The sequence below is a fragment of the Oncorhynchus kisutch genome, linkage group LG10 (genome assembly GCF_002021735.2).
Source record: "Oncorhynchus kisutch isolate 150728-3 linkage group LG10, Okis_V2, whole genome shotgun sequence".
Lineage (NCBI taxonomy): Eukaryota > Metazoa > Chordata > Actinopteri > Salmoniformes > Salmonidae > Oncorhynchus > Oncorhynchus kisutch.
In genome coordinates, this window is record NC_034183.2 from 46,921,765 (window position 1) to 46,949,026 (window position 27,262).

The following is a 27,262-nucleotide window of genomic DNA, read 5'->3' on the forward strand; positions in this document are numbered from 1 at the left end:
ACTTTTTGGATTCCTTTGTATGCATGTTGAACGAGTGGATTACTGAAATCAATGGCGCCAACTAAACAGACTTTATTGGATATAAAGAAGGACTTTATCGAACAAAATAACCATTCATTGTGTAGCTGGGACCCTTGGGATTGCAAACAGAGGAAGATCTTCAAAGATAAGTGATTTATTTTATCGCCATTTGTGATTTTGTGATGCCTGTGCTGGTTTGAAAAATATGTTGACGTGGGACACTGTCCTCAGATAATCGAATGCTATGCTTTCGCCATAAATCCTTTTTGAAATCTAACAACGTAGTTCGATTACCAATATTCTAAGCTTTTGAATGATGTAAGACACTTCTATTCCATGAATGTTTAATATTATAATTCTTTATTTTGAATTTGGCGCTCTGCAATTTCATGTGTCGAATTTCATGTGTCGAATTTGATCCCGCTAGCGGGATCCGTGCCCTAATGTAATCGGTGACAGGGAAGTCAGACGCAGGAGAGCAGAACTTGGTAATAGCCGGAACAGTTTAATAGCAAAACCCACGGCATAAAAATAGCAAGCACTTACAATAAACAATCCCACACAAAGACATGGGGGAATCAGAGGGTTACATATACAACAAATGATTGAGGGAATTGAAACCAGTTGTGAGGAAAAACAAGACAAAACACATGGAAAATGAAAAGTGGATCGATGATGGCTAGAAGACCGGCGACGCCGACCGCCGAGCACCGCCCGAACAAGGAGAGGACCCGACTTCGGCGGAAGTTGTGACAGCTAAGAGGTTTTTAAGGTGACTATAATAACAGAGAGTAGCAGCAGTGTAAAGGGGGAGGTGCAAGGCAAATAGTCTGATTAGCCATTTGATTACATGTTCAGGAGTCTTATGCGTTTGTGGGTAGAAGCTGTTTAGAAGCCTCTTGGACCTAGACTTGGCGCTCCGGAACCGCTTGCCATGCTGTAGCAGAGAGAACAGTCTATGATTAGGGTGGCTGGAGTCTTTGACAATTTTTATGGCCTTCCTCTGTATAGAGGTCCTGGATAGCAGGAAGCTTGGCCCCAGTGATGTACTGGGCCATGCGCACTACCCTCTGTAGTGCCTTGCGATCGGAGGCCGAGCAGTTGCCATACGAGGCAGTGATGCAACCAGTCAGCATGCGCTCGATGGTGCAGCTGTTCTGGACTTGGGGACTGTGAGAGACCTGTGAGACTGTGAGAGACCTCTGGTGGCATGTCTTGTGGGATATGCATGGGTGTCTGAGCTGTGTGCTAGTAGTTTGAAAAGACAGCTCTGTGCATTTAACATCAATACCTCTCACAAATACTTGTAGTGATGAAGACAATCTCTCCTCTACTTTGAACCAGGAGAGATTGACATATTATTAATGTTAGCTCTCTGTGTACATTTAAGGGCCAGCCGTGCTGCCCTGTTCTGGGCCAATTGTAATTTTCCTAATTCCCGTGGTGCCTGACTACACGACTGGACAGTAATCCAGGTGCGACAAAACTAGGGCCTGTAGGACCTGCCTTGTTGATAGTGTTCTTAATAAGTCAGAGCAGCGCTTTATTTTGGACAGATTATGGACTCTCCCCATTTTAGCTACTTTTGCATCAATATGTTTCAACAAGGTTTAGCATTTAGTGAATGATGTGTTCCAAATACAATGCTTTACATTTTTGAAATATTTAGGACTAATTTAATTCTTGCCACATATTTAATTCTTGCCACATATTCTGCCCTGGGGAATGCCTGACTAACTGGATTATGTGGGATTGGCTTCCATTAAAGAACACCCTCTGTGTTCTGTTAGACAGGTAACACTCGATGCACAATATAGCAGGGGATGTAAAGCCATAACACATATGTTTTTCCAGTTGCAGATTATGATCGATAATCAAAAGCTGCACTGAAGTATAACAAAACAGATCCCACAAACTTTTTATTAGCAATTTATCTCAGCCAATCATCAGTGATTTGTGTAAGTGCCATACATATTGAATGCCCCTCCCCTATAAACATGCTGTTGTTAATTTGTTTACTGTGAAATAGCATTGTATCTGGTCAAACACCATTTGTTCCCCAAAAGTTTACTAAGGGTGATTAACAGGCTGATTGGTTGGCTGTTTGAGCCAGTAAAGGATCCTTTGCTATTCATGGGTAGCGGAATGCTAATTCACATAGTAAAACATTTATGTAGCGTCCAAACTACTTGGCCAACAACCCCGTCTATGGAGAGATGACACTCATGAAACTCTCATGAACATGATGTTGTTCACAGTTTTGCTCTACGACCCCCACAAGCATTACGGGACTCGTTTAACGTCGGTACAGCCAATCTGCCAATCTGTCTGTAGCGTCCAAACACTAATATGACCTCTCTATGAAAAGGTGAGTCTTTAACACACACGTACCTGTCGGTTGTTATGCTCTAGGATGCCCATAAACCTCACAAGACTAGTCTGAAGGTAGCCGGGGACCAGTTTAATGTGGGCTATTTTTAGCACTTTTCTGGAATTCTTGATTGTTTTATTGCTTTACTGGGAGACTTATCAGAGGTAGACATGACGGTGATATGTTTGAGCTGATAATGCACACAGTGGACTTCCTACTAGGGCAAACCTCCTCAGTGCTAACAGTATAACTCAGGTTCATAGGCGCATTAATACTGCATAGGACTGCATAGCTGTAGGATTGACAGAGGCATTGAGGGGAGTTAGAGGGACATAAATCAGGTTACTCTCTTATGACTGCCAACACCCCTGGGACAATGCACATTTGCAGCATCACTACAACAACTCAGCGACACCATGGTAGGGATTATCTGAGCAGGGCTTGGGTCACTGATACGTCATTGTCTCAACGCAGCCTTGAAATGCTTGGACAGGGTCCAGGAGGCAAGATGATTAGGATAGAGTCATTCCTGTAGAGCATCTTCTGTTTCCAAAAGGTGTCAAAGTTATCTATAAAAGTTATGGCAACAGATCTACAGTAGTATTTTAGCCAGGTGTGTAAATGCCAGTAGCCTCCTGAATCTTTCACAGCCGTGGCCCAGCGGTGTTACCGGGCTTGGAATAATTGGCCGCTTTTTGGAATCTTTCAGAGCTAGAATCAGTTCTTCAAAATCCATTTTCAGCAGTTCCGAGCTAGCCCTCCTAATGTGTGTCATTTTATCCAACATGGACTACGACAACGTCAGTCCCCGACAGCTGTCGGAGAATGGTAGGAAGCAATCTTGTAATGTCCTGTACTCAGGCTCATGCTTGTAATGTCCTATACTCATGATAGCACATAGTTTTTGCCCCAGGAACCGAGATGTTTCTCACCATAGAGCTGTCGATGATGACAGCTGGTGAAATATCTGAGGAGGTCTGGACTTTCTTTCGCCCAGACACCCTCATGGTCCAACGAAGGGGGGAGCTCTGAAGATCTGAACCTGAGGTAGAAGCCACCAGAGAGGGAGACAGAACATGGGATGAAGGTACCTCCAGATCTGATCTCGAAGTGGAAGCCCCCAGGGATGAAGGTGTCAGAACCTCTGGATCCAGGGCGGCAAAGTTGTTTGAAGTATGTATCCATTCCAGGCCTACCACAGCCAAGGGGGCCCTTATTGAGAAAAGGCTGCTGCTTTCAACCTCCATGGCGAGTGACATGCCTCCATAGTTGCTTGGTAGGGTGAAGAATAGGAACATCCACTAAGTCATCCAAAAGCATCACACTAACTCCATTCTCCAGAGAATGTGGAGACCCCTTCAGGGAGGAATCCCTGCAGGGCACCAGCCAGTCGGCTGCGGAGAGACGACAGAGCGGCAACACTCCCACCAACACAGCTCCTGCAGCGTTGAAAACATTTGTTAGCAACCTCCATTTGAAACTACAGGCTAGCTGGGCTTCTGTGTCTCTCTTCTTGAAAATAATTTATTAACAGTTTGCTATGAGCTTCAGTGGGTTCGCAAATACAGCCCTAACCCTGCCTCCTGAAACAAGCACAGCCAGTGAAATGGCAAACACACAAGCACACACCAGTATGGCAAACAGAGAGAAAGCAGAGGCCTTACTCTCTCTATAGGTCCTGGCTGCACATACACTGTACGAGCGGGAGATGACCAACTCGCAAGTTGGTGCTGTAGAAACAAGCAGTAAATTGCGGGCAGTGAGCCAAAACACCAGTCAACAAAGATCACTAAATACACTGTGGCATTCTCATAGTTGCAGTGTTAACTTGAATATAATCTTGGTTATTAACCCAGAACTAAAGTCTTGGTCAGATGCTCGATTAAGTTCTGGTTCCATACATGTTAAGAGAAGAAATAGAATGTGGTTTGGAACTGGAAAGAAGAGCTCCACCCTCACTCTTTGCAAGTTACAGACATGTCCAAACTACTGTAACTAATGCTGCTCATTATCTCACTCATCTTGTGGTATCATGACAGCTCTATGGTACGTAGTTTACGTAGTCTGTCCACGAGACAGCAACTCTAATAGAGCTTATTTACACAGGGTATTTGAACGTATTTTATACATCTATTTGTGTAGATAGACTACTTAACTCTCTTAACTAAATGCATTATAACAGTAGCAAGGGCCGGCCCTAGCTTTTTGGGGGCCCTAAGCAAGAGGGCCCCCATGGCGGACAGAAAATGTATGTTTTAAAATACATTTCCGTCAATTCTACACATTTTGCCATGGGGCATAGAGAAATGTTGCCGTTTTAACGCATATTTTCTGCAATTCTACACATTTTGCCACAGGGCAAAGAGAAAATATTTTATAACTAATTTCCTGCAATTCTACACATTTTTCCATTACTCATGCCATGTTAATATGATATCTGAATTAGAGTGACTAATACAATCAATGGGGGCCCCCTACAGATCAGGGCCCATGGGCACGTGTCCTGCTTGCCTGGTCGGTATTCGAAATGTTTAGATAGCTGGCTAGACTAACTTACCAATCAAAAAACTGTTATCTGACATTGCTAATTGAGTGACTGTCAGTGACTGACATAACAAGAGAAAAATTGCTGATGCACAACCAAATTTTAAAATATTTTAGTTTTGTGGTCTAGCTGGTCAAGCTGGTGACCAGCCTTCACTGTGTTTTGGACACTGGTGACCAACATTCACTGTGTTTTGGACAGTGGTATGGTGGTGACCAAGCTGGTCCATGCTGTTCTATGCAGGTCCAACCTGGTTTAGTTGGTCAAACTGGCCTGACCACGCCCATCATTATCATATTTTCCAGCATGCTCTATTGCAGTTGAGTTTTAAAATGGTTTGTTTCAATATCATTTTAGTTTAGTTTGTTTTTGCATTTGATTAATTCATCTTATTTTACACAAAGATAAATAACATACATTTATCTAAACTAATATGTTAGATGGACTTCTTGCACTCATTACTGAAGTTTAGATGGTTTAGTTAGTCTCATTCATTCTTCTTTTTAATCCTGGCAGTCCTTCTGAATGCAGATTGGGGGTGAAGAAAAGTTCCAATTGTTGGATATCCCCACCCTGGCTGGATTCCACTGTGAATTAAACATCACTTTGCAAGCCAGCATGATATGACTTGATGCTGGTTACCAGTATTGGATTCTAGCTTGAAATACTTCTACTACACTAGAAGTTAATGATAACAGCTGCATCTTCTCATGAAGCGTCGGAGGTTCCTTCGGTATCGGCCAACATTTTCATGGGATCGCCGGGGAATAAGGTAGGTTCTGCTTCACTGTAGTCTACTATTCCTATCATTTGTGGGGGGCGAGTTAGAGAAGCCCCTTATGGGGCTAGGGTTTGGCCTGAGGGCTCCGGCTCTAAATGGACAACAGCCATCAACTATTATTATGGGAAGCATGGTTAGAACAGTGGAAGTTTGAAATACACTTTGTTTTCCTGGAGCTAAGATATTGGATTTATTAGAAATCATGCCCACCATCAAGAAACAGACTCCTGCTCAAACTGTTGTGTTCCATATTGGGTCTAATGATATTATGCGTGTGAAATCTGTAAAGCTAAGAGATAATTTCTTACAACTCCTGGAGAATGCTCAGAAATTAGCCGGACATATAATTGTCTCAGGCCCAATTCCATCTCACCGTTGTGAGTGTTTTGGCCATCTTTGGTCTCTTCCCCAGTGGTTAATAATGTCTGACCAAGGACTTGGGCATGTCCTTCTGGAATAGGCCTGGCTACTTTGTGGAAGACGGAATTCACCTGGGTGAAAATGGCTCCCAGGTGTTATCATCAAACATTGGAAAGGTTGTTGGCCAACAAAATTGATATGAGGACAATATTAGCATTACATGTTAGTCAGTTTATACCATCTCCACTTTGGTCTCTTTGCGAGTTCCACATGTTGTATCTGAAAGTGGTGACAGCACCAAATGGTGCTAACCGGAGAAATGTAATTGCTATTCCTACTTTGTTTTTTTCCCCTAATAGGTTTAAGGGTGGATATTGATCCAACACCTGCTGCTTATTCAAACCAGCCCACTGGTTTGAGGGAGATAGCCGATAGTAATTAGCTGTTTCAGGGGCATGGCAGACGTAAAGGTAATGGCGGACTGAACTAAGTTATGTAAGGGCACCTCAAGATAAAACGTAATATTCAATATTGGCAAGTTAGACTAAAATATTAGCACTACATAATCTGGTGGGTGATAACCTTCAACCTGGATAATAACACAAAACAAATCTTAAGACTAGAGACATTTATCAACAAATATTTTACGAAAACAAGCAACACCCAAACATGACGGAGAGTAAGACAGGGGAACTGATTTCAAAACGGAAACGTGACTTCTAAAGACACAGACGATTTGTCACATCTAGGATGTGACAATTGTAAATAAAATCTCTTCATTTTTGCCTATTTTTTTGTGCGGTCTTGCAAGCCTTCTCGTGCAGCTGCAACTGCAAGTACATTTGTAAATGAAGAACTATCTTGAGTTAGGCTCTGGGGTGGTGAAATTGTTGAGTTAGTGAGTTGTGTGGGGGTATTGGTTGAGTGTGTATCCCACAACTGTTGCGAAAAGTAAAATATGTTAGGGACAATAGAGGATGATCCACAGCTATATATAATACAAATCGAGGTGAGGGCGATGGAAATGCATTTGGCAGTTAATCTACTTCAATTCGGTAAATGGCACTGTGTGCTCTTTTCAAAGGATGGATCCCAGTCAGTTATGGGTTATGGGATACAGGGGGTCGAGGGTGGTCTCCCGGGCATTGGGATGACAAACCAACTCCCGGGCATTGGGATGACAAACCAACTCGGGATGAGGAGGGCTTTTAGCGGGTGGAATAGTAGGGACCAATTGGAGGTTTACTTAGTAGAAAGCCAAAGATCATAGTACAGCTATATAGACACTCAATCATCATGTTACTTTTTAATGGTACGTTTACAAACATATATTTTGATAAAAATAATTGAAAGTTGTGTCTCATTATGATAGGTAGTGAAATAAATATAGCCAGTTACAATTGTAATGGCCTAGCAGACAATAAGAAAAGACAATCAGTATTTACCTGGCTAAAAGAGAAGGAATATAATATATATTGTTTACAGGAAACCCATTCAACAGTTTTAGTTGAAGTTTTGTGGAAAAAGAACTGGGGGGGGCGAAATATACTTCTCCCATGGGCAAAGAAATTCAAAAGATGTGATGGTTTTAATTAACAATAATTTTGATCCAAATGTGCAAATTGTCCAAACAGATCCTCAAGGTAGATGGATTACTGGACAATAAACAGATATGGCTTATACGGTCCGAATAATGATGTTCCAAGCTTCTTTGAAAATATATATAAGAATCTATCAACTCTACAAGCAACACTAGACTCTATTATTATGGTGGGAGATTTTAATACGGTCGTAAATACCTCTATGGACTGGAAAGGAAATCACACTACAAACTACAAACTATCACCCTCAGGCACTTAAGGAAATCATGAATGTCATGGATATATTGGAATTTGTGGATATATGGAGACTTAAATATCCTGACCTAGTGAGATATACATGGCGGAGGCTTAATCAAGCTAGTCGCCTTGACTACTTTCTTATACCATTCTCTCTGGCACCAAAAGTTTAAAAAGTGTTGATAGGGGACAGAATGCGGTCGGATCATCACATAATTGGCATATATATTACTCTTACAGAATTTCCACGTGGGTGAGGATATTGGAAATTTAATCAAAGCCTACTAGATGATAAATTGTTTAGAACTAGGACAGAATAATTTATAACTGACTTTTTCAGACATAACATAGGTACAGCAGATCCCCTTACTGTATGGGACACTTTTAAATGTGCCTTTAGGGGCAATGCAATTCAGTACTCATCTATAAAACAAAAGCAATTTAGATCAAAAGAGTCCATATTAACAAAGGAAATTGAAGGACTAACAGTATAGTTAGATCGCAATAAAAACGGTACTATAGAGGCACAGAATAAGTTAGAGGAAAAACAAAAAGAAATGGAGGAACTTATTCAAGAAATATCTAGTGTAATATATTATAAAAAATAAAGCAAACTGGATGGAATATGGGGAAAAATGCACCAAATTATTTTTCAATCTTCAATATAGAAATGCTACCAAAAAAAATGTATTAAAACTTGTTACAAATGGAGTCACGCATGATTCACTAACTGATACTAATTGTATGGATTTTTTTCCTAATAATAATGTACAATTAATATCTGTACAGAAAGGCTCATGTGAAGGCCAAATTACAGAGGAGGAACTGCTTGAGGCAATTGGGGGCTTTAAGGATGGGAAAACTCCAGGGCTGGATGTCATACCAGTGGAAATATACAAAACTTTTTTTACTCAAAGGACCAGTATTGGCTTGTTTTAACCACTCCTATATAAATGGTAGATTATCAGACACGCAACAAGAAGGTCTGATATCATTATTACTGAAACAGGACCCAAGTGGTATATATAAAGATCCAGTCCATGAAAAAAATTGGAGACCTCTTACACTTCAGTGTAGTGTTGCAAAAATCCTAGCAAAATGCTTGGCACATAGAATTAAAAAAGTATTGTCAGATATTATTCATCCTAATCAGACAGGTTTTTTACATGGACGATACATTGGAGATAATATAAAACAAGTACTGGAAACAATAGAACACTATGAAATATCGGGGACACCAGGCCTGGTTTTCATAGCTGATTTAGAAAAGGCTTTTGACAAAGTACGACTGGAGTTTATATATGAATGCCTATAATATTTCAATTTTGGGGAATCTCTTATGAAATGGGTTAAGGTTACGTATAGTAACCCTAGGTGTAAAATAATAAATAATGGCGACATCTCAGAAAGTTTTAAACTACCTAGAGGAGTAAAACAAGGTTGTCCACTCGGCATATCTATTTATTACTGCCATTGAAATGTTAGCTGCAAAGATTAGATCAAACAATAATATTAAGGGATTAGAAACCTGTGGCTTAAAAACTAAGGTGTCATTGTACGCTGATGATTCATGTTTTCTTTTAAAACCACAATTGGAGTCTCTCCACGGCCTCTTAGAGGATCTAGATACTTTTGCTATCCTCTCTGGATTAAAACCAAATTATGATAAATGTACCATATTACATATTGGATCACTAAAAAATGCACATTTTAAATTACCATGTAGTTGACCAATTAAATGGTCTGACGGAGATGTGGACATACTCGGTATACAAATACCAAAAGAAAGAAATGATCTCACTACAATACATTTTTATAGAAAGTTAGCAAAAATAGATAAGATAAGATAAGGAAAATACCTGTCTATTTGTGGAAAAATCACCCTGATTAATAACTCCTTAGTTATATCATAGTTTACCTATTTGCTTATGGTTTTGCCTACACCGAGCGACCTGCTTTTTAAATTATATGAACAAAAAATATTCCATTTGATTTGGAACGGCAAACCAGATAAAATTAAAAGGGCCTATTTATATAACGAATATGAATTCGGTGGGCAGAAATAATTAAAGCATTAGACCTCTCACTAAAGGCATCAGTCATACAAAAGTTATACTTAAATCCAAACTGGTTCTCTAGTCAATTGGTACGAATGTCTCATCCTATATTCAGGAAGGGTCTCCCCCCCCCCCCTTATTCAGATTACACCTGCTCACTTTCGGTTGTTTGAAAAGGAAATAATCTCGAAAATATCTTTATTTTTTAAACAAGCCTTAGAAAGTTGGTTGCAATTTCAGTTTAATCCACCTGAAAGGACGGAACAAATAGTACAACAAATATTGTCGGTTAAATTCAAATATACTAATCGATAAAAAAAACTGTATTTATCGAAGAAATGTTTAAAAAAGGTATAATTTTAGTAAATGATATCCTAAATAGGACTGGTGGAGTTATGTCACACATGCAGCTAACACAGACATATGGAAATGTCTGCTCTACCCAAAATTACAACCAATTAATAGCAGCATTACCACAAAAATGGAAGAGGCAAGTAGAAGGGGAAAAAGTAAGGAACTTGTATGTCGGCCCTGTATTAAAGATCATAAATGGTTAAGAAAAGTGTGATAAATAAAAACATATACCAATTTCATTTAAGGACCAAAAAACTGACAGCTGTGCCATATAAATTGCAAAATAGTTGGTAAGAGATTTTCGATGTACCCATTCCATGGCACATGGTTTATGAATTGATACACAAACCAACGCCGGATTCAAAACTTCAAATTTTTCAATATAAATTACTATACAAAATTCTTGCAACTAATAGAATGTTATATATATGGGGGATACAATCTTTCCAGCTCTGCAGATTCTGCTGTGAGGAGGCAGAGTCATTAGATCATTTATTTTGGTATTGTCCATATGTAGCTCATTTTTGGTCATAGGTCCAGGAATGGCTGAAGAATTGCAACATTTGCCTAGAACTAACACTACAGATAGCAATACTGGGTGATTTGAAAGCCATAGTCAATCAATCAATAATATAATAATTATTTTAGCAAAAATGTTTATTTTTAATTTACAATCTGTAGAAGCTATGAGAATAGGAAGGTTCAATTCCTTTGTGAAGCATCACAGAACAATGTATGACAAGTAGAAATCCGAAATGGATGATGTTGAGAGACAGATGGGAGGGGTTGAATGGAGCTGAAGGGTGGGACTAATAACAAGATAAACAATGTAAAGCATACGGGATCTGTAAAATGTATATAGGTTCGGAGCTTTTGTGAAATAGCATAGTTACAAATAGAAATCAAACTGGATGGACATCAGAAATAGAGGAAGGACTAAGAACAAACAAGAGAGAACTATTGTAAAGTAGACTGTGTCTGTAGAATGTGTATAAAATGTATGGATTGAAGGTAGAAGCAGAAGTGTTTATTAGTTTACTTCAATTGGGGGATCGGCGGTAGGGTTTGCGGGGAATAATAATAAAGGTATATTCTTTAAAAAAGTATGTATGTCTATATAGGTATGTGTATGTATATATACAGTATGCATGCGTGTATGGATATATATATTTTCCCAAAAAATATGGGGGATTGGAAATGATGCAGACAATTACATTGGAAGCAACATTCTTTCCGCAATATTAATCTGATCCACCCTCTAAAAAAAATATATAAAAAAAAAATAGGTTTAATCCAATCTTTGATTCAACAGTCTCCTGTTGTTCTGAAATCTCAAAGTAATCTGACTTGTATTGAAACTCTGTATGATTTTAAATGCAGAAAAGGTTTGACATTTTTACATCGTAATATTCGTAGTTTATTACCTAAAGTGGATCATGTCAAGATCTGGGCCTCTCAGGCAGACCCTGATAATTGTATTGTATCTGAGACCCGCCCCGTAGCACTCACTTCCGTCATAATGAAGTGCTTTGAGAGACTAGTCAAGGACCATATCACCTCCACCCACCCTAGACCCACTCCAATTTGCTTACCGCCCAAATAGGTCCACAGACGATGCAATCTCAACCACACTGCACACTGCCCTAACCCATTTGGACAAGAGGAATACCTATGTGAGAATGCTGTTCATCGACTACAGCTCGGCATTTAACACCATGGTGCCCTCCAAGCTCGTCATCAAGCTCGAGACCCTGGGTCTCGACCCCGCCCTGTGCAACTGGGTACTGGACTTCCTGACGGGCCGCCCCCAGGTGGTGAGGGTAGTCAACAACATCTCCACCCCGCTGATCCTCGACACTGGGGCCCCACAAGAGTGCGTTCTGAGCCCCCTCCGGTACTCCCTGTTCACCCACGACTGCGTGGCCACGCACGCCTCCAACTCAATCATCAAGTTTGCGGACGACACAACAGTGGTAGGCTTGATTACCAACAACGACGAGACGGCCTACAGGGAGGAGGTGAGGGCCCTCGGAGTGTGTCAGGAAAATAACCTCACACTCAACGTCAACAAATCTAAGGAGATGATTGTGGACTTCAGGAAACAGCAGAGGGAACACCCCCCTATCCACATCGATGGAACAGTAGTGGAGAGGGTAGTAAGTTTTAAGTTCCTCGGCGTACACATCACAGACAAACTGAATTGGTCCACCCACACAGACAGCATCGTGAAGAAGGCGCAGCAGCGCCTCTTCAACCTCAGGAGGCTGAAGAAATTCGGCTTGTCACCAAAAGCACTCACAAACTTCTACAGATGCACAATCGAGAGCATCCTGTCGGGCTGTATCACCGCCTGGTACGGCAACTGCTCCGCCCACAACCATAAGGCTCTCCAGAGGGTAGTGAGGTCTGCACAACGCATCACCGGGGGCAAACTACCTGCCCTCCAGGACACCTACACCACCCGATGTCACAGGAAGGCCATAAAGATCATCAAGGACAACAACCACCCGAGCCACTGCCTGTTCACCCCACTATCATCCAGAAGGCGAGGTCAGTACAGGTGCATCAAAGCTGGGACCGAGAGACTGAAAAACAGCTTCTATCAGCTTCTATCTGCCATCAGACTGTTAAACAGCCACCACTAACATTGAGTGGCTGCTGCCAACACACTGACTCAACTCCAGCCACTTTAATAATGGGAATTGATGGGAAATTATGTAAAATATATCACTAGCCACTTTAAACAATGCTACCTAATATAATGTTTACATACCCTACATCTCATATGTATACGTATATACTGTACTCTATATCATCTACTGCATCCTTATGTAATACATGTATCACTAGCCACTTTAACTATGCCACTTTGTTTACATACTCATCTCATATGTATATACTGCACTCAATAACATCTACTGTATCTTGACTATGCTGCTCTGTACCATCACTCATTCATATATCTTTATGTACATATTCTTTATCCCCTTACACTTGTGTAAGGTAGTAGTTTTGGAATTGTTAGCTAGATTACTTGTTGGTTATTACTGCATTGTCGGAACTAGAAGCACAAGCATTTCGCTACACTCGCACTAACATTTATTTTTGAGATTTTGATTGTATTGCATCTATACCTGACCCAGAGGTGGCTCTGAACCCCTTCACAAATGTTTTCAATTGTATTGTAGATAAACATGCTCCCTTTAAAAAATGGAGAATTAAAAATCGGTCTTGTCCTTGGTTCAGTCCAGAGCTATCTGAAGTCATGCACAACAGAGATGCTGCCTGGGCCAAAGCTAGACTCACAGACTCCGGCCCAGACTGGCAGTATTTTAGGCGATTGAGAAATCTGTGTGTAAAACTAGTTAAAAAAGCTAAATCAGATTATTATGTTAATACACTATCTGAATGTACAGGGAACCCAGCAAAATTCTGGAAAGCTGTTAAATCACTGAAGGGTTGTGTCTCCTCTTCTCTCCCCAAATTAAATAATTTAGATTCTGGCCCTATTACTGACAAAATTGATATAATTAATTAATTGAATCACCATTTTATATCTGCAGGCTTAATATTTGAATGTATTTCAAAGCCAGGTCTTGAATAGAGTAGTTTGGATGTAGATGGTGGAAATCTATTGAATGATACTAAAAATGCTGGTCAGGAGTTCTCTTTTTGGGAATTCACTGATAAAGAAGTCCTGGAAGCTTTGTTTACCTTTCTAGCGCAGGGGTTCCGCTAGCGGAACACCTCGACAATATTCAGCTGAAAAGGCAAATGTAACTTTCACACATTAACAAGTCCAATACAGCAAATGAAAGATAAACATATTGTTAATCTACCCATCGTGTCCGGTTTAAAAAATGCTTTACAGCTAAAGCACAACATATGATTATGTTAGATCACCACCAAGTCGAAAAAACACACAGCCATTTTTCCAGCCAATACAATTAATCACTAACCTTTGATGATCTTTATCAGATGACAGTCATATGACACCATGTTACACAATACATGTATGTTTTGTTCGATAATATGCATATTTATATCCAACAATCTCAGTTTACATTGGCGCCTTACGTGCAGTAATGTTTTAATTCCAAAACATCCTGTGATTTTAGCAGAAATACTCATAATAAACATTGATAAAAGATACTAGTGTTATTCACAGAATTAAAGATAGACTTCTCCTTAACCTTTTTGGGATATGGGGCAGCATTTTCACTTTTGGATGAATAGCGTGCCCAGAGTGAACCTACTCTGTCCCAGATGCTAATATATGCATATTATTATTAGTATTGGATAGAAAACACTCTGACGTTTCTAAAACTGTTTGAATGATATCTGTGAGTATAACAGAACTCATATGGCAGGCGAAAACCTATCCTCCCGATTCCTGCTTACAAGCAACAATTAAAGCAGGAATCACCAGTGACTCGGTCTTTAAAAAAGTGGTCAGACGAAGCAGATGCTAACAAAGTAGTCCTGTAGTTTAGCACAGACTGGAATATGTTCCGAGATTCTTCCGATGGCGTTGAGCAGTACACCACATCAGCCACTGTTTTTTATCAATAAGTGCATCGAGGACATCATCCCCACAGTGACTGTACTTACATACCCCAACCAGAAGCCATAGATTACAGAAAACATTCACATTGAGCTAAAGGGTAGAGCTGCCACTTTCAAGGAGCGGGTCTTTAATCCGGAAGCATATAAGAAATCCTGCTATGCCCTCCAACGAACCATCAAACAGGCAAAGCGTCAATACAGGATTAAGATCGAATCAAACTACACCGAATCGTACTACACCGGCTCCAACGCTCGTCGGATGTGGAAGGGCTTGCAAACTACCAGACGAGCTAAATAACTTCTATGCTCACTTTGAGGCAAGTAACACTGAAACATGCATGAGAGCATCAGCTATTCCGGATGACTGTGTGATCACGCACTCCGCAGCCGATGTGAGTAAGACCTTCAAACAGGTCAACATTCACAGGTCCGCAGGGCCAGCGGGATTACCAGGACGTGTGCTCTGAGCTTGCGCTGACCAACTGGCAAGTGTCTTCACTGACATTTTCAACCTCTCCCTTTCTGAGTCTGTAATACCAACATGTTTCAAGCAGACCACCATAGTGCCCAAGAACACTAAGGTAACCTGCCTAAATGACTACAGACCCATAGCACTCACGTCTGTAGCCATGAAATGCTTTGAAAAGCTGGTCATGGCTCACATCAACACCATTATCCCAGAAACCCTAGACCCACTCCAATTTGCATACCACCCCAACAGATGCACAGATGATGCACTCCACACTGCACTTTCCCACCTGGACAAAAGAAACACCTATGTGAGAATGCTATTCATTGACTACAGCTCAGCGTTCAACACCATAGTGCCCTCAAAGCTCATCACTAAGCTTAGGACCCTGGGACTTAACACCTCCCTCTGCCACTGAATCCTGGACATCCTGACTGGCCGTCCCAGGTGGTAAGGGTAAGCAACAACACATCTGCTATGCTAATCCTCAACACGGGGACCCCATTTTTTTCAAAAACCAGCACGAAACTCTTTCTAAAGACTGTTGACATCTAGTGGAAGCCCTAGGAACTGCAATCTGGGAGGATTTTTCCTTATATTAAAAGTGACAGCCATTGAAAACAGTGGTAGGCAGAATTTTTTTTGGGGGGGGATGGTTTGTCCTCGGGGTTTCGCCTGCCACATCAGTTCTGTTATACTCACAGACATAATTTTAAGAGTTTTAGAAACTTTAGAGTGTTTTCTATCCAGATCTACCACTTATATTCATATCCTAGCTTCTGGTCCTGAGTAACAGGCAGTTTACTTTGGGCACACTTTTCATCCGGATGTGAAAATACTGCCCCCTACCCAAGAGAGGTTCAAAAGTAACAATATTTTGGAGATTTCGTTTCCATTTAACCTAGAGTGAGCAAGAAAAAGGCATTTGTTGAACATGGGGTGAGACATTTTCTTGTAAATGGCTGCAACTTGTAAATAAAGCCAGTTTGTTATTTTAAATGATTTATTTCTGGAGAAACCTAACTTGATTATTTGGCAGACATCACTCGCTTGTATTCAGTTAACACATATATCTTAAGAATATCATGGAATATTTGAACATTTTCGTTTCTCCATGCTTGTCTCAGAGCAGTGCGAAACAGTGCTGAAATAGATGTCCACAGTGGGAAGGCTATACAGTGCCTTGCGAAAGTATTCGGCCCCCTTGAACTTTGCGACCTTTTCCACATTTCAGGCTTCAAACATAAAGATATAAAACTGTATTTTTTTGTGAAGAATCAACAACAAGTGGGACACAATCATGAAGTGGAACGACATATATTGGATATTTCAAACTTTTTTAACAAATCAAAAACAGAAAAATTGGGCGTGCAAAATTATTCAGCCCCCTTAAGTTAATACTTTGTAGCGCCACCTTTTGCTGCGATTACAGCTGTAAGTCGCTTGGGGTATGTCTCTATCAGTTTTGCACATCGAGAGACTGACATTTTTTCCCATTCCCATCATTAGTCATTTAGGTCAACATTGGATCATTCAGAGATCCTCACTGAACTTCTGGAGAGAGTTTGCTGCACTGAAAGCAAAGGGGCTGAATAATTTTGCACGCCCAATATTTCAGTTTTTGATTTGTTAAAAAAGTTTTAAATATCCAATAAATGTCGTTCCACTTCATAATTGTGTCCCACTTGTTGTTGATTCTTCACAAAAAAAATACAGTTTTATATCTTTATGTTTGAAGCCTGAAATGTGGCAAAAGGTCGCAAAGTTCAAGGGGGCCGAATACTTTCGCAAGGCACTGTATATAACAATATTTTTGAAATTATTTCATTTTTTTTAAATGACAGTGAGCGATTGTAATCTGAATAAAGGCCAAAATAATATTTATAAAGGCCAAAATATAGCCCTGCTAATAGCCATAATGGCGCTGTACAACGTGACCATGTGTTTGAAAGAGTATTTTCTAAACATTTTGTTTACCTTCATTAGACAACTTTATTCCAATATTTCTGTAATTCAGTGACATTTATTCCCATAGTAATTCATTATGGATCCACAACTAAATAAACATCAGCATTTTGAAAGAGTATTTTTATCATTATTTTATTAACGAAAGCATAAAGATGCTGATAGAAATGCCCATAGTTTTTCTGGTTGGTTTCCAACATCTCACAACCTAGATCCTAAATGTTTAATCTTGTGAACTAAGTTTATTTATGCATATTATTGTATACGACGTCATTCATTTTGTATGACATGTTACGTCCTACACGATAAATGTATGTTTCCTGCAATTCGTATGATATGTTATGAATTTGCAAGTGCTTTAAGATCCCGTTCAATCTCTTTTTTAGATTGTCACCTATCATCCTTTAACATGTTCTACCCCATATGCAATTTTGAGGTGATCAGAAGTGTGAATCTATTTTAACAATCCTAATGTGTACCTGTGCAGTATATGCTTTAACTTTTTATGGCTGCAGGGGCAGCTTGAGTAGCTTGGATGAAAAGGTGCCCATTGTAAACGGCCAGCTCCTCAGTCTCAGTTACTCTTATATGCATAGTATTATTAGTATTGGATATAAAACACTCTGAAGTTTCTAAAACTGTTTGAATTATGTCTGTGAGTATAATAGAACCTGAGGAATTCCACTTCCTGTTTGTATAATTTCTGGGGGTGGCAGATTTTCAACCAAGCTCTCATTGAAATTACAGTGAGATATGGATGAGTTTTCACTTCCTACGCCTTCCACTAGATATCAGCAGTCAATAGAACTTTGTCTGATGACTCTAATGTGAAGGGGAGTCAAATGAGACAAGAAATAGTCACCAGTGCCACGAGTTGACCATTCTTTCACCATGCGCGTTCACAGGGGAAGGACCTGCGTTCCACTGGTCATCTGAAGACATTCTAATTCTCCAGTTGGAACGTTATTCAAGATATATGTAAACAACATTCTAAAGATTGATTCAGTACATCGTTTGACATGTTTCTACTGACTGTTACGGAACTTTTGGACATTTCGTCACGTTATAGTGGACGCGCTTTGTGACTTTGGAATTGTTTACCAAACGCGCTAACCAAAGTAGCTAAGTGGACATAAATAACGGACATTTTCAAACAAATCAAGCATTTATTGTGTACCTGGGATTCCTAGGACTGCATTCTGATGAAGTTCATCAAAGGTAAGGAAACATTTATCATGTATTTTCTGGTTTCTGTTGACTCCAACATGGCGGCTAATTTGGCTTCTGTTCTGAGCACCGTCTCAGATTATTGCATGTGTTGTTTTTTCCGTATACTTTTTTTGAATCTGACACAGCAGTTGCATTGAGGAGAGGTATATCTATAATTCCATGTGTATAACTTGTATTATCATCTACATTTATGATGAGTATTTCTGTTGAAACGATGTGGCTATGCAAAATCACTTTATGTTTTTGGAACTAGTGAATCTAATACGCCAATGTAAACTCTGATTTTTTTTATATAAATATGAACTTTATCAAACAAAACATGCATGTATTGTGTAATATGAAGTCCTATGAGTGTCATCTGATGAAGATAATTTAAGGTTAGTGATTAATTTTATCTCTATTTCTGCTTTTTGTGAATGGTATATTTTGCTGGAAAATGGCTGTGCTTATTGTGGTTTGGTGGAGACCTAACATAATCGCTTGCAGTGCTTCGCTGAAAAGCCTATTTGAAATCGGACACTTTGGTGGGATTAACAACAAGATTAACTTTAAAATGATATAAAACACATGTATGTTTTAGGAATTGTAATTATGAGATTTCTGTGGTTTGAATTTGGCGCCCTCTATTTTCACTGGTAGTTGTCATATCGATCCCGTTACCGGGATTGCAGCCATAACAAGTTAAACATTTGGATAATAAAGCATTTAAAGCATTGTGAAGATATAAGACACCTGCATTTGTTTATTAGGCACTTTGTGCAGTCTGACTGTCACGTGTGCTCCCTCTCAAGCCTATAGGTCACCAGGCCGCTCGTTACTGCTGGTTTGAGTAAGAAATGCAACACTTTAGAATACATAAGCATCGAATACATTGCAAGTTGAGGGATTTTCACAACAGTAGCCGGGCTAATAGAAAACATTTGCATTATGGGCTACACCTCCTACAGTACTACTATATTTGTGAAAAACAAGTGTTTGAAAACCTGTTTTCAAAATGCCTCCAGTTGTCCATCACTACTGTAAATAAACACAGCATCTTGTTTACATTCTTTATTGTAACCACAATGTCACACATAATTTGTACCTACCTTTCCAATTACTTTTAGAGTTTGGGATTTACAAATGTGCATCGTTACATCGTTACATCGTTTTAGTTCGAACGTGCAAATTATTGTTTTAATTATTGTTTTATGTAGGATGCTACATTTTTTGACCAGTTGCAATTGTAAGTAGGCCTAATAAAAAAATACTACTTCTATTAGGCTGCTAAGCCTCATAGCCTACCTCAGCCAGTTAATTTATTTCATATTGGTCTAGGCTCCGAAGAAATAGACTCCAATTAAGCCCTCTTGTTGTTTGTAAAGTCTAATTAAAATGAAGATTATTGTAAAAATGAATTGCTCGACTGGTGAAGGTTTTCTGTGCAATACTTGCATAACAAGTTAACTATATTTTCAGCACCAGCCACTGTTTACCTCCTATTGATTGTGCTGCGGTTGCCGCCAGTTGTTTTTTAAAAATGTAACCTTTATTTAACTAGACAAGTCGGGTAAAAACTTGATTTGAGCTTGGACTAGTTGTCTGTTAGGTTATGACAAACAGAGTGAAAACTAACACCAGTGTCCAAAACACAGCGAAGGCAGGTCACCAGCAAAAACACAGTGAAGGCTGGTCACTAGCAAAACCAGCATCTATACTGGATCAGCCTATGATGGTCTATGCTGAACTCACAATACAATGCAGCCAAATTATTGTTGTACTTTTGCAACTTCACTTTTTCAAAGTCCATGAGAAGTAAGTTATTGTCCAACCAATACACAGTACTGGGTTAGAAAATAGAATTGTACTAAGATCGGTTTTACATTATTCATGTGGAATAATGTAAATCTGAATCAGCTGAATCTGCAGTTTGAACAATAACACAGCTTTTACCACGCCACTGATTTGGTAAATCAAATCAAATCAAATTTATTTATATAGCCCTTCGTACATCAGCTGATATCTCAAAGTGCTGTACAGAAACCCAGCCTAAAACCCCAAACAGCAAGCAATGCAGGTGTAGAAGCACGGTAAATAGCTGAGGGATGGGGCTGGAGACATGTAACCACTTTCAAATTCATAGACTGACCATCCATGTGACTTTAACATGTTTGAACTTCATACAGTGTTTGTTTACAATTAGATAGAAGTAAAAACAAGGTTATATTTTGGGTAATGATGGGGTAAGACAGTTGAACTAAGCTCATGAGGCATTTTTAAGTTACATTCTCTTATGGCTGCGATCCCCGTACAGGGATCAACATCAGGGGAAATTTCAGAGTGACAACTAAAAATACAACGTCGTAACATTCTTGAAAATGTCTTACATCCTTCAAAATATTAGGATCTTGGTAATCAAACTACGTTTTCTGATTGCAAATAGCTATTACAGAGAACAAATACCATGCTTTTATTTGAGAAGAGCATTCAACAACAAAAACATTTTTCGCCATGACAGTTTTTACACATTCACATCTGAAGGTAAAATTATGACTTACATTCTGATATCTTGCTCTTATTTCTCTTCCTGAGGGTCCCAGTGATCAAATGAAGTGCCGTTTTCTTGGATAAAATTATTTTTTATAGCCTAAATCGAAACATTTTGTAACCTGTTTGTGCCGTGAATTCCATCTCTATCAATTTTTTTACGGAGCATTCGACGTAATTACACACGGTAAACCATCATTTATCTAGTCATGGTTGGTTTCAGTGCATTCCTCTGGATGTTTGCAACACAGCCAAACGTCATTGTTTTTTTTGCGGGGAGTATTGACAGAAGTGAACTGATTTGAAGACAACGAGCAATGTCTACCTTGCGCACCAATAATTTTAGCGAAGCTTCGTTGATTGACTGTATTTCTGCCCAATGACCACTGATCTTCTTGAAATCTAGCTGAGGTAAACGCCAGTATGTAATGGTTTTGGGTTGGACCACCATTCCTTGTTTGTAAATGCACACGTAAGGAACTCCATTCTCGCCTTGACTATCAGAGGATTTGCTGTCACGCTTGTTACCCACAGCAGTATTTTGGAAAATTGTATTTTCAACGATTGAAGACATCATGGCGAATAAATCAGGAAAAGCGAAGTCAAAGTCTAAGTATACAGATTTGCACCAGATTATAGAAGAGATTGATCTGGAAAGTGAGACAGATTTTTTTGTTTGAGGAATCTTTGAGTGTTATGATTCAAACATGAGCTGAGGAGCTGTTTCTGCAAGGACAGGACGTACTTCTGGACGGGTAAGTGCAAATATATATATATATTTTGCAATTTGCAATGAAATGTGTGGTTTGTTTGTGTGTGTGTGTGTAGGTGTGTGTATTAAATATATATTCCATGTCAGATATGTATATTTTCCATTTTTTTATTCAAATGGAATGGAGTAGAACAACAAACACACACATGGCCACTGCGCCTGCTACTCCACTCCATTTCCATATGAAATAGCCATTGGGTGCTTCTCGGCGGAGGGCAGGCCCACAACAATGGCCGGAGTTGAATGAAACAGCACTTCACTGTTCCCTCTGCTCTATACAAAACATATCTGTTTATTTTATGTGATGATAAAACGCTCATACAATACAAATATTTTTGAAAATGTTTTCTTTCACAGTGATAGCGACTCCGACTGGGAGCCCTTGGTGCCAAGCTGCCCGCTCTACCTCTGCCCCCTCTACTCCTGCCTCCAGTGGTGTTCATATGCCACAGTTCATTACTGCAGGCATAACTGTGCCTCAGGGCCAAAAGGGCACAGCATGGAGGCGTCGTTGTGTTCTGTGTCGCATGACCTGTACCACTTGTTCAGTTCAGAAAGAGACTGCTATGGGACAGGGCACAGGCACCAAAATATTGTGTAGAGGACTTCCAAAGGGTGTACTGTTTTTTTATTTATTTTTAATTTCTAATTAATTTCAATTTTTTTTTTTTGTGTGTGTGTTTTTTGTGTGTGTTTTTGATATGTTGTATATAGTTATTTGCACTTTTGTATTTGGGCAACTTGTGTGGGACACCTGGGTGACTTCATGCTAAATGTCATGTAGCTCACCCATTCCTGAAGTTATAAGTCTGAAACTTTGCACACCTACAGTTGCCCTCTTGTGTTATCCATCAAAATTATCTCCCAGCATCCTATCTGACTGTGTTGCTATTCTAGTACATGTGAAAGATGATGCTACAACAATAAAAAACAGAAAACGTATGCTTTTTCTTTCTCTTTCCTTCCACCAGATCTACTGTGTTATATTCTCCTACATTCAATTAACATTTCCACAATCTTCAGAATGTTTCCATTCAAATGATACCAAGAATATGCATATCCTTGCCTATGGGGCTGAGCTACAGGCAGTTAGATTAGGGTATGTCTTCAGGCGGAAATTGAGAAAAAGGGATGCAGCCAAAAGAGGTAAGGATCAAAGGGTATATATAATTAATTTAAAAGTAAAACAATGGATGTAGCAATTGCAGATTGCCCCTTTAACATCTTAACTTACTTATCATTGTCCTCGTCCAGCGCAACCCTCTCAAAGTGGAGGTGAAGCCTGTGTCCCTCCTTGGCCTCCAGTAGCCAATGGCAGCTGAAATTATTGCCGTTGCTATGGTTACTCGTCGATGGAGGAGGCGGCGAGAAGATTCTACCCACGGTCGCGTTTCGGATCCACCCTCCACATGACACAGCTAACAGTTGGGAAGAACAAGTGTCATCAGTTATGTACACTGTGTGTGGACACTAGCATTGGGGCCAGCCACAGAAACTTCCCTCAACTGTGTGAGATGTGGGGCCTTCCGTGGACAAACAATTTCCAATGAGCTCACAGTACCCATACTGGCAAAAACAAAGCTGCATTGTGCGTTTCAGGAAACACATTTTCTGTGCAGGCCAGACAATTATTGTATCCTATTGACATGGTCAAAGATTCTACAGTCAGAAGATAGCGAACACTAACCCACACACTGAGGTTCAGGAGAGCTCCAATGGGGTTGAGTCATGTTCAAGCAGGTGGCTACCTCGTGGCCCCTGACCTGGAAGCCAGGGTCACAGTGGAAGTGGGCATGGCCTCCGGGGTGGATGTCCGTTACTGTCACACCCCCTCCATCAGGAGAAAGAGGGAACAAGCAGGAGAGGAGGAAGGCTGTTGCATGTAGGACAGATTAAGGGAGTGAGAAAGATAGAAGAAAGAGAGAGTGCTACAGATCAATTGTACAAAACAAGGCATGATGACATGTGAACAAACCATCACCCTCAAAGCGCTCACTGGGGTGGAATAACTTATTTTATGAAAACATATATATTTAACCTTTATTTTAACTTGGCAAGTCAGCTAAGAACAAATCCTTATTTACAATAACGGCCTACCCCGGCCAAACCTGGGACTCTAAATCACGGCCGGATGTGATACATCTTGATAATGTACAGTGCCTTGCGAAAGTATTCGGCCCCCTTGAACTTTGCGACCTTTTGCCACATTTCAGGCTTCAAACATAAAGATATAAAACTGTATTTTTTTGTGAAGAATCAACAACAATTGGGACACAATCATGAAGTGGAACGACATTTATTGGATATTTCAAACTTTTTTAACAAATCAAAAACGGAAAAATTGGGCGTGCAAAATTATTCAGCCCCCTTAAGTTAATACTTTGTAGCGCCACCTTTTGCTGCGATTACAGCTGTAAGTCGCTTGGGGTATGTCTCTATCAGTTTTGCACATCGAGAGACTGACATTTTTTCCTATTCCTCCTTGCAAAACAGCTCGAGCTCAGTGAGGTTGGATGGAGAGCATTTGTGAACAGCAGTTTTCAGTTCTTTCAGCTTTATGTTTTGGATCATCATTGTCTTGTTGGAAGACAAATCTCCGTCCCAGTCCTCAGGTCTTTTGCAGACTCCATCAGGTTTTCTTCCAGAATGGTCCTGTATTTGGCTCCATCCATCTTCCCATCAATTTTAACCATCTTCCCTGTCCCTGCTGAAGAAAAGCAGGCCCAAACCATGATGCTGCCACCACCATGTTTGACAGTGGGGATGGTGTGTTCAAGGTGATGAGCTGTGTTGCTTTTACGCCAAACATAATGTTTTGCATTGTTGCCAAAAAGTTCAATTTTGGTTTCATCTGACCAGAGCATCTTCTTCCACATGTTTGGTGTGTCTCCCAGGTGGCTTGTGGCAAACTTTAAACAACACTTTTTATGGATATCTTTAAGAAATGGCTTTCTTCTTGCCACTCTTCCATAAAGGCCAGATTTGTGCAATATACGACTGATTGTTGTCCTATGGACAGAGTCTCCCACCTCAGCTGTAGATCTCTGCAGTTCATCCAGAGTGATCATGGGCCTCTTGGCTGCATCTCTGATCAGTCTTCTCCTTGTATGAGCTGAAAGTTTAGAGGGACGGCCAGGTCTTGGTAGATTTGCAGTGGTCTGATACTCCTTCCATTTCAATATTATCACTTGCACAGTGCTCCTTGTGATGTTTAAAGCTTGGGAAATCTTTTTGTATCCAACTCCGGCTTTAAACTTCTTCACAACAGTATCTCGGACCTGCCTGGTGTGTTCCTTGTTCTTCATGATGCTCTCTGCGCTTTTAACGGACCTCTGAGACTATCACAGTGCAGGTGCATTTATACGGAGACTTGATTACACACAGGTGGATTGTATTTATCATCATTAGTCATTTAGGTCAACATTGGATCATTCAGAGATCCTCACTGAACTTCTGGAGAGAGTTTGCTGCACTGAAAGTAAAGGGGCTGAATAATTTTTCAGTTTTTGATTTGTTAAAAAAGTTTGATCTATCCAAAAAATGTCGTTCCACTTCATGATTGTGTCCCACTTGTTGTTGATTCTTCACAAAAAAATACAGTTTTATATCTTTATGTTTGAAGCCTGAAATGTGGCAAAAGGTCGCAAAGTTCAAGGGGGCCGAATACTTTCGCAAGGCACTGTATTAATGCGAAATTTGAGTAGTCGTTTCACTTTTTTATTTTTATTAAACTAAAATAATCACCTCAAGTTTGGTGTGCTTCCCCTCCTTGTTGTGGACAGCACCCCTATAAAACCATTGTATTGACTCAAACATGTTTTCTTGGAAAAAGAAAAGACGCCACTCCGAATTTACCTTGATAGTGTAGGCTGAACACACCATGATCAGTCTGCCGGAGACTGCGGTAGTAAATCTGCACCTGATTGGTTGAGCTTCGAATCACCTGACCCTCACGCATCAGGGTCTCATTGGCTAAGAGTTCTGGACCCGTCCCGCCATAGCCAAGGATAGTCAGGGACTCGTCCTTGGATAGGTTCACTTTCTTCACCTGGGGAGAGGGGAGATGGTGGACATCTAGTGATTCATTAAGGAATCATTGAGGAGTAAAAATGCCTCACCAACATGTATACATTATTCAAAACTGGTTCTACACAATGTCGAATGGATTTCACATGATGTATACTGCAACTGTTTGCTTGCAGAGGACTACATGGGTGAAGTAGGTACTCTTAGCAAACAGGTAGCTGGGGAAACCACACCTGCCTACTTTTTCTTTCTCTTCTACCCCATTAGCCGGACACCGCTCTAGCCTGGTGGAAGTGTCTGCTCCCCACAGCTGACTGGCTGGTACTCTGCAGCGATCCCTCTCAGAAGGGGTCTCCCCCTTCCCTGGAGAATGGAGTTGGTGGGATGCTCCTGGATGACTTGGTGGATGTTCCTGTTCTCAATCCTACCAACCAGCCATGGAGATATAACACTTGCAGTGGAATTCGAAAGCAGGGTCCTCTGGCAACGGGGGCCTCTTTGGAGATGTTAAGCCTGGACCGGACACAGACTAGAAACTGCTTCGCCGCCCTGGATCCAGAGGTTTCGGCACCTTCTTCCCTGGGGGCTTCCAATTCGAGATCGGATCCAGAGGTACCTGCGCCTCTGTCTGGTCTCACTCTCCGGTGGCTTCTACCTCGGGTTCAGATCCACTGTGAGGCTGTCTGAGACTCCAGTCCATTCATCATCCACAATGGATACTACAGCTGGCTCCGGTCCATCGGGCCCTTCGGTCCTCGAGGGGCCCGAGGTTGAGTTGAGGCGAAAGAACAGACGTTCCTCCTCAGCTATTGCACCAGCTGTCGTCATTGCCAGTTTTATGGTAAAAAGAAATCATAGTTCCCAGGGCAAAAACTCTGTGCTATCCTGGATTATGAGTACAGGACATTACAAGACTGCTTTCGACATTTCTACGACAGTTGCCGGGAGCTGACGCTGTCGTATTCCATGTGGGGTCAAACGACATTAGGAGGGCTAGCTCAGAAATTCTCAAAATGGATTTTAACGAACTGAAAAAGCGCCAAATTATTCAGGTCCGGTACCATCATAGGGTAGCGGGTGTGAAAGATTCAGCAGAATGCTGGCATTACACACCTGGCTAAAATAGTGCTGTAGCTCTATAGATAACTTTGACACCTTCTGGAAACTTTCTACATTTCCTGTAGAAATGATGGAGTCCATCTGAATCATATTTACTCCTGGACTCAATGACCCAAGACCAGCTCAGTTAATCCCTACCATTGTGTCTCTGAGTTATCATAATGCTGCAGCAAATGTACATTATCCCAGGGGCGTTGGAAGACACAATGTAAGTAACATAATTTATGTCCCTCTAACGGCCCTGAATGCCTCTGTTAAGCCT

General features: G+C 40.5%; 1 protein-coding gene across 2 annotated transcripts in view; it reads right to left on the reverse strand.

Annotated features, from left to right (window-relative positions):
• LOC109898250 (seizure protein 6 homolog) overlaps nt 1-27,262 on the reverse strand; it is an 80,939-nt gene that overhangs the window by 21,199 nt on the left and 32,478 nt on the right. For both annotated transcript variants that reach the window (XM_020493147.2, XM_020493146.2), the window contains exons 6-8: nt 25,711-25,903; nt 23,543-23,728; nt 23,090-23,273 (exon numbers count right to left, since the gene is read on the reverse strand). In XM_020493147.2, the coding sequence (XP_020348736.1) occupies nt 23,090-23,273; nt 23,543-23,728; nt 25,711-25,903 (563 nt within the window). The remainder of the gene's footprint in view (nt 1-23,089; nt 23,274-23,542; nt 23,729-25,710; nt 25,904-27,262) is intronic.